The 8,262-nt window shown below is 37.2% G+C and overlaps 1 protein-coding gene across 3 annotated transcripts; it reads left to right on the forward strand.

Annotated features, from left to right (window-relative positions):
- The first annotated feature begins 2,528 nt into the window (after positions 1-2,528).
- On the forward strand, positions 2,529-7,012 carry LOC107862080 (protein FRIGIDA). Of its 3 annotated transcripts, none has more exons than XM_016707529.2 (4): positions 2,529-3,577; positions 5,478-5,650; positions 5,744-6,050; positions 6,153-7,012. In XM_016707529.2, exons 1-4 carry the CDS (start codon positions 2,644-2,646, stop codon positions 6,686-6,688), a joined length of 1,950 nt encoding a protein of 649 aa, XP_016563015.1. In that variant the 5' UTR covers positions 2,529-2,643; the 3' UTR covers positions 6,689-7,012. The 3 variants fall into 3 exon arrangements, with proteins under 3 accessions (XP_016563015.1, XP_016563014.1, XP_047265916.1); XM_047409960.1 differs by having other exon boundaries at positions 2,548-3,403; positions 3,473-3,577; positions 5,744-7,012; XM_016707528.2 differs by having other exon boundaries at positions 5,744-7,012.
- Positions 7,013-8,262: the final 1,250 nt, after the last annotated feature.

Here is an 8,262-nt window from a genome sequence, read left to right on the forward strand (position 1 = left end):
TAACTAATTAATTCAATTATATTAATCCACAATATTTATTTGGAGCTAATATATTTTAAATTTAATATTATCCAAATTTTGTACGGATTTGCATTTAATAAAATTTCGTTGTCCACAATATGATATTAACTTTTTCTATATTTCGAGGATCGTCAGTAGCGTATTTTCCAAACGTAGACATATTTGAATTGATATGAATTTCTCAAGGACTGTTAGTGGTGCATTTCTCGAACGTAGGCATATTTGAATTTCATATGGATTTCTCCGTAAGTCGAGTACAGTTAGTGGCTTATTTTTCGAACATAGCAATATTTGAATTTGATCTCCATGAAAAGAGGATTTGTACATCTTCTTAATGTATTTGATTATCAAGAAGAGAGGATTTTGACCTCTTTATGAACATCCATCAATTTCTCATATATTGGAGTAGCCTCCAAGTTAGATTTAGGGTAAAGTAGATTCCATAAACTTTAAGAGAAATTGGATTCTTTAGAGTATACAAAATTTCGATGTCTACAAATGTCCCTACTCTTCAAGGTTTGTTAGAGTGTAGATTTGATGAAACTCAGTATCCATAGAGCTTCCATCTTTACGGTCTTGCAACTACAAATTTGCATATCTGATTTACTTTTCAAGGCTTGTCAGAGTGTAGACTTGATGAAACTCACTATCTATAGAGCTTCTATCTTTACGATCTTGCAACTACAAATTTGCATATCTGATTTATGAGAGAAGAGATGAAGGACAAGTTTGGCCCCACTGATCGGGCAAGTTTGTTTCCAACATAATTTTATAGTAATAGAAATAAATTGCAATAACATATAAAAATATGAAAAGCATGATTTTTTTATTGATAAACGATGTGGGTACAAATTTGTTCTTCCCTTGATTCTTCTCTCTTGATTTTCTCCATAATTCGAGGGTCGTCAATAGTGCATTTTTTGAACGTAGGCATATTTAAATTTAATGTAAATTTCTCCATAACTTGAGGGTCGTCGGTAGCGTATTTTTCAAACATATGCAAATTTAAATTTGATATGAATTTCTCCGTAATTTGAGGGCCGTCAGTAGCGCATTTCCCGAACGTAGGCATATTTGAATTTGATATGAATTTTTATGTAATTCGAGGGTCATTAATGGCCTATTTCTCAAACGTAGATATATATTGATTTCATATGGATTTCTCTATAATTCGATGGCCGTTAATGGCGTATTTCTCGAATGTGAAAAAATAAATGAATTTGATCTCCAATGAGAGCTTATAGATATTCTTGATGTATTTGATTATGAAGAAGAGAGGGTTTTGATCATATTTGATGAGTATATGAAATTATTTAAATATATTCGAGATTTATGAATATCTCATAAATTTACGAAATATTTGAGGTATCTTACAACAACAACAACAACAACAAACCCAATGTATTCCCACTTAGTGGGGTCTGGGGGGGGTAAGATGTACGCAGTCCATACCTCTACCTCTGATGAAGTAGAAAGGCTGTTTCCGAAAGACCCCCGGCTCAAGTCACGAGATATCACACAAACACATAGTACAGCACAGCAGCAGATGACATAACATAGACACGACACCCATAGGGAATATAAAACAGAGTAAAGCAGGAATGCAGGAATATAAAGCAGAGGAAAGCACACAGATTCGTAATAAACATGGAACACGGAACACGAAACACTGAATACAGAATCATAACAGGAATACACCCCCACCAATAAATTCCCTACACAAGCGACCCGAACTGGCCCTAATCCTCTGCCGTAATTCGCATCTTCCAGACCTTCCTATCTAGGGTCATGTCCTCGGTGAGCTGTAACTGTTCCATGTCCCGCCTAATCACCTCACCCCAGTACTTCTTCGGTCTACCTCTACCCCGTCTAAAACCATCCAACGCTAGCCTCTCACACCTACGGACCGGGGCATCCATGCCCCTCCTCTTCACGTGTCCGAACCATCTCAATCGTGCTTCCCGCATCTTACACTCCACTGAAGTCACACCAACCTTCTCCCGGATAGTCTCATTCCGAACTCTATCCCCTCGGGTCAGTCCACACATCCAGCGCAACATCCGCATTTCTGCCACCTTCATTTTTTGGATGTGGGAGTTCTTAACTGGCCAACACTCCGCTCCATACAGCAAGGCCGGACGGACTACCACCCTATAGAATTTGCCTTTAAGCTTGGGCGGCACCTTCTTATCACACAGCACCCCCGATGCGAGTTTCCACTTCATCCATCCCGCCCCAATACGGTGCGAGACATCCTCGTCAATCTCACCGTTACTCTGGATCACGGACCCGAGATACTTGAACTTATCCCTCTTCCCTACCTCCTGTGCTTCTAGCCTCACTACTACCTCATTCTCCCGCCTCACGTCATTAAACTTACATTCCGCATACTCTGTCTTGGTTCTGCTCACCCTGAACCCTTTAGACTTCAGAGTTTGTCTCCACAACTCTAATTTGTCATTCACACCATTTGAGGTATCTTTTTAAGAAAATATTTTATTTAAAGGGTATTTTTGAAGCTTGATTTTTTTTATTGATAAACACGTGGCAAGTCGATTACACCTTCGTCGATGATGGCAAATACCGGGGCAACCGCAACGCCATCACTGGGCATCCGTGTCGATGTGCAATCTCAGCTCCCACAAACAAGAAATGGTAAACGCTTCGTTGCAGACACATCCCCATGACTCAATTGCCAATCTCCGCGCACTCTCCGACTCCCTCTCAGCTTTCCAAGGCTGCTTCACTGAGCTACACCAACACATCGATTCTATTCGGTCCACAATTCACTCTGTGCTTCCCCTTCTTACTACTAATAACACTCCCTTACCCGCATCATCTCCGCCACCAACAACAGTATCCCCAGTCCTCGAACCCGAACCCGAACCCGAACCCGAACCATCCTGGGAATCTGACCCCTCTGAAGAAGAAGAAGTGCAATCGCCTCATCGCGAAGATGTGCAATCCCATAATAGTGAAAAGTTTCAATGCCCTGCTCGAGAAGAAGTGCAATTCCATTGTAGTGAAGAGGTTCAACGCCCTCTTTGTTCAATGCTGGAATACATCTGCAAATCGGGGGCCGGTCGTGGTCTGCGGAGGTACATGGCAAAGCGAATCTCAGATGTGAATATACTGCTTGAAGAAGTTCCTAAGGCATTGAGACTCGCGTGTAATCCAGCAAGGCTTGTATTGGAATGTATGGGGAAGTTTTATGAACAGAAGACCAAAGCTTTTCCTAAAGACTTAAGCAAGGCTTCTATATTAGGTTTAGAATGTTTCTTGTTGATGGGAATCGACAAGAGTGTCAACATCGAGAAAAGGGTGAAAGATGAGGCTGACAAGGCAGCTTTAGCATGGAGAAAGAGATTGATTACCGAAGGAGGTATACGAAATGCTATTAAGATGGATGCGCAGGGTTTGCTATTGCTTATTGGATGTTTTGGGATTCCAGGAGGATTTGCAAATGAGGATATCAGGGATTTGCTTCAGAAATGTCGCATCAAGCACATTAAAGGTGCCCTCAGGAGATCAAATGTTCTCATGGCTAAGACTCCAGGTCTGCTTTTCATCAATTCAATTTGTCCGTAAGCTGCATTTGCTATTCGTGTGAGATGGTGCAAGTTTAAAAAATTTTGGTGCCCTTTAACTAGTCTTGATTGAAACAAAGTTACCTAGAAGCAGCAAATAAAGTTCTAATACAATGTTTGTTTTGATGTTACTTAAATTTTACTTGTGTCGTGCACGTTACATCTTAGTTGTTACGATAAAATACTTTACAATACAATATGATATATTATGTAACAATATGTAACAACCATCCAAACAAAGTGTAATATACTTATCAAACCAAAAAAAATAGCTCTCCTTTCTCTTCTATTTACTAGTGTCTTGTACTATTTTGTGTTACTTCGTTCCTCCTGGTCCTGTACTCCCCATTTATATTCATCTCAATTGCTTCAAAGGCGTTTTTCCTTTCCTTCATCATGCCCCAAAGAGACACCAATAGTTCCCACCCTTTTCATTTAACTAACCTGAGACGGCAATCTTTACTTGGTAGTACCTAGTAACTGGCCTAATAACACCTCTGAGCTTTTCACAAACAGTTGTCTGAGCATCAGAATCCCATCTGCTAGTACTTTTGGACCATACTTAGGCCTTTGAGGACAACAGTTCCCTAGATATACTAAGGTCCTCCTGCAGCTGGTCCAAAATGAATCACAATCCACAGTGATGATTATATATTTTTTGTTTGAGAACATTGCTGTCATGCTTTTAATTCATATCTTTCCTGGCTAAGATCTCATGCATAGAACATTTTACAGAGATTTTTCTTGTGGGTTGAGAAATGGTAATTGTTCTGAAATTGCAGCATTAAGAAAGTGCTGAAATTATGAAATGTGTACGGGCAAGCGAAAAAACAGAAGTGAAAGCCCTTTCTAACCTTGCAGTGACGCGAATAGTAGGACTCTATCGAATAGTTGCTCGTTGACTGGACGGATCATGCTTGTAATTTTTGTGATCCTGGATGATCTAATTCATTTGTTTTTTGATTTGCTTTGGATGTGTTTCTCGGTAAGTATTTGAAGCCATTCAACCAATTGAGCTAATTTCAAAGCATGTATACAGTTTCTTGTTGTTTCTTCTTTAGCTTCATTTGTGTTTCTTGGTAAGTATTAGAAGCCACTCAACCAATTGAACTTATTTCAAAGCTTGTATACGGTTTCTGGTTGTTTCTTCATTTGCTTCATTTTTGTTTCTTGGTAAGTATTTGAAGCCACTCAACCAATTGAGCTAATTTCAATGATTTTAAAAGCATGTATTCATTTTCTTCTGATCAAAACTCGAAAAAGAAGTTTGTATACAGTTTCTGAATAACACTATTGGATAAGTTGTTTATTAATGTGAATAAATGCTTTTACGTGGAAATGACTGGTTTATAGGCCAACGCACAATCTGGTGCCGATAATATCTAGCCACGGTGGAGGACACAAACACAGAATGAAGGGATATTCAATATCTGAATATGAATGATGCAAATTTAAAGTATTTGGGGAACTCTCAGCATCATTATTGGAGAGAAAAATGAACGAAGCTTTTTGAATGATATGAAATAGAAAATGATATGCACAGGAACAAGCAGTCAGTACTGGGACAGAAAGATGTTTGCCTTTTCTGTCTTTCTCAGTATATGGGGCAACTTTTCAATTTAGGAATCTTAAAGTTCAATTCAGGGACCCTTTTGAACCTTATATGTGCTTGGAAGTTACAGTCTGCCTTTCGATGTTTGTTTTCATCGTTTGTTGTTTCAGAGATGATGCATTGTTATGTGGCTCTCTCTTAATGAGATTCATTTTGCAGTTTTTCATATCTTTCTTTATCCCAAGTATTACATTTGACCTTGTCGTAGTACTAATTTATCTGTCTTTCTAACACTGGTTTATGTAAATTTGTGACAGAAATAATTGAGGGGATGGTAAAGCAAAATATGGAAGTTGACTCTGTTCATGTTGCCTATACTTTTGGAATTGAGGACAGGTTTAATCCTCAGAGACTTTTGACATCATTTTTACTAGATTCTGAAGAGTCGCTGAAGAAAATGAAGGAAAACAAAGATTCACTTGCTGCAATGGTAGTTCTTCAATTTCATTCCAGCACTGATAGTCCCTCTCTGATTTCTCTCCCTGTTTCCTCAAGTTAACCATGCATTTGTTATGTTGTACAGGATGAAGCAAAACAGAAGCATTTGTTTGCGCTGACATCTGTCAGCAAATGTTTGAAACTCCACGATATTGAAGCTTCAAAACTTCTTCCTGGGTGGAAAATCGATGAGAAAATAATGGCCTTGGAGAATGAAATTGGTGGATTTGATAAGCAGACAGGTAGGCAAATGGCACAAAAGCGAAAAAATGATGAAACTGGGTCGTCAAGATGGTCCAGAAATAGAGAAGCAAAACGTTCACGTTTTTTGCCATGGCTACGACAGCAAAGAGTTAATGATCATGTTAATATCAACAACACCTTGGTAAAAGGTCGAACTACTGGCCACCGTTATGGTCATACTGTGTTCTCATCGGTATTGCATGGACCTGCTGCAGGCTCGATACATGAAAATGTTGCTGGTTCACTTGCAGGAACTGTCAGAGGTGTGGCCATGGGTGGAACTGGATCAGGTATATCAGCAAGTGCCAATAATATTCATGCAGGTATAGCAGCAGGCACTGATGTTGTTCAGCAAGGAGGTTCATATGCTGGAGGTCATGGAGGGACTCTAGTTGATAGTACACCAGGGCAAATAGGGAGTCATGCTGGTCAGTTATATGGTCGGCGTGGGGATGCAGCTGTATATGATAGACCGGACTCAAGCAACTATGCTTATAGGCCATCATCTTACTTGGAAGACTCCAATGGGTTGCAAAACAGCCAACTCGGTGCTGCTTCTAGGCCACCATACTTGGAAGGTTCTGCGGGTGTGCGAAACACCACGCATAGTGATGCTTATAGGCCACCACCATACTTGGAAGGCTCTACGGGGTTACCAAACACTACGCATAGGCCACCACCATACTTGGAAGGTTCTTCACAGTTGCCAAATGCCATACCTGGTTATTCTGCTCGCCAGAGCTCTGCTTCTGGTCATCCTTCATCCCATTTATACAGGCCGAGATAGTTATCTCAGTTCCGCATAACCCACAGCTCTCCCCCCCCCCCCCCCGCCGCCCCCGGGTTTTACTCTTTTTTCTTTTTTTTTTTTGGGTATAATCAGAGTTCTATATGGTCTCTTAAGGCAGTCTCAGAATTGTGTTCGTTAGCTTACTAGTAGTTTTAGACTTTGTAGGTTTTGATTCTTATTTGGATTCTGCCTATTAGAACTATAGTTGTTGGGTGTGTTGTAGGAAAAGTAAATTATAATCCTACTTTTTCTTAATCATATGAATCCTTATGACAATTAATATGACGAGTGTATCTACACGGACTGTTTTAAGTTCAAAAATTTTGGTGACCTTTAATAAGAAATTTTTTTATCATAAATATATTTAATTAATTAATAATTCTTAAATATTATAAAAAACAGTGAAAAGATGATCTTGTCTAAAATTAAAAATTTTAATGAAGGGCAAAATGTTCAAATCATATTTCTAAGGTCCTTTAAACTTTTAATATATTATAAATTATAGATATAAATAAATATACATATCTACTCCAAGCCACCACAGTCATATAGAAAATAACATTAACTATTTTTTTAAAAAAAGTAACATTGATCAACAATTTTGATTAAAAAAAAAAAAGCAATTAATCGTATTTATGCACCAAAAATCACAGTTTGCATTTAATTGAAACATTTTATATTCCTTCTCCCAAAAATATCATATTAGACACACAAAAAAAAGAGTATGATGACTCTGCTTTTGCAAAAAAAAAAAAAAAAAAAAGGAGTACGATCTCTATTTGTGTTTCTGTTAGATAAATAACTTTTTTTAACCAAAAAATACAACAACAACAAATTCATTATATTCCCACATAGTAGGGTCTGGGGATATAGTGTACGTAGTCCATACCACTACCTCAAATGAGGTAGAGAGGCTATTTGCGATAGACCCCCGGCTTAAGATTTTAACCAAAAAATACAATCTTTTTAAATTGTCCTTACTTGAAATTTTAATTTTAGAAAAAAGAAGTATGATTCCTATTCAAATTTTACCTTTCATAAATAAAGACTTTAAATAAACCTCTACCCATATATTTGTTACAGAGATTTTTGATTTTTAATGAATGACAAAATGTCCAAATCACTTTTCTAAAAATCTTCATATTTTTAATATATTACTACCTTAGAGTAGGTATGTTGCACGTGTAGCAAGCGTTAATTAAGAATAAATATGTATAAAAAATAAATTATTGTGTGTAAGTTAAATTACTAAATACAAAATTTTTAAAAGTATAATTAATTAAAGAGGAATAATAAATCACTGTCACACTAATAATTAAGGAGCAAAATTAGATGTAGCCAAAAATATATTCATCGTATAAACTTATACTATTTAGTTTTTTTTTATAAGTTGAGATGGTCCGAATTAATGACAATCGGAGTTTTGACACCATAAATAGTATTTTATCATTATATTATTTTCTAATTTTAAAATTATTATTTTAATTGAGAGTTACTTTTAGTCTCAAATTTCTATATTTTAATCAAAATTAAGGACATTTTAGATGATTAGTATACATATTGGATATGTT

This window comes from Capsicum annuum, chromosome 3 (genome assembly GCF_002878395.1).
Source record: "Capsicum annuum cultivar UCD-10X-F1 chromosome 3, UCD10Xv1.1, whole genome shotgun sequence".
NCBI lineage: Eukaryota > Viridiplantae > Streptophyta > Magnoliopsida > Solanales > Solanaceae > Capsicum > Capsicum annuum.

Bases quoted from the DNA above. Each gene is read 5' to 3' on its own strand.
- LOC107862080 (XM_016707528.2), top strand. From the start codon at position 2,644: ATGTGCAATCTCAGCTCCCACAAACAAGAAATGGTAAACGCTTCGTTG. The intron at 3,578-5,477 runs GTCTGCTTTTCA...AATTTGTGACAG, and splicing joins TCTCATGGCTAAGACTCCAG to AAATAATTGAGGGGATGGTA. The intron at 5,651-5,743 runs GTAGTTCTTCAA...TATGTTGTACAG, and splicing joins AAGATTCACTTGCTGCAATG to GATGAAGCAAAACAGAAGCA.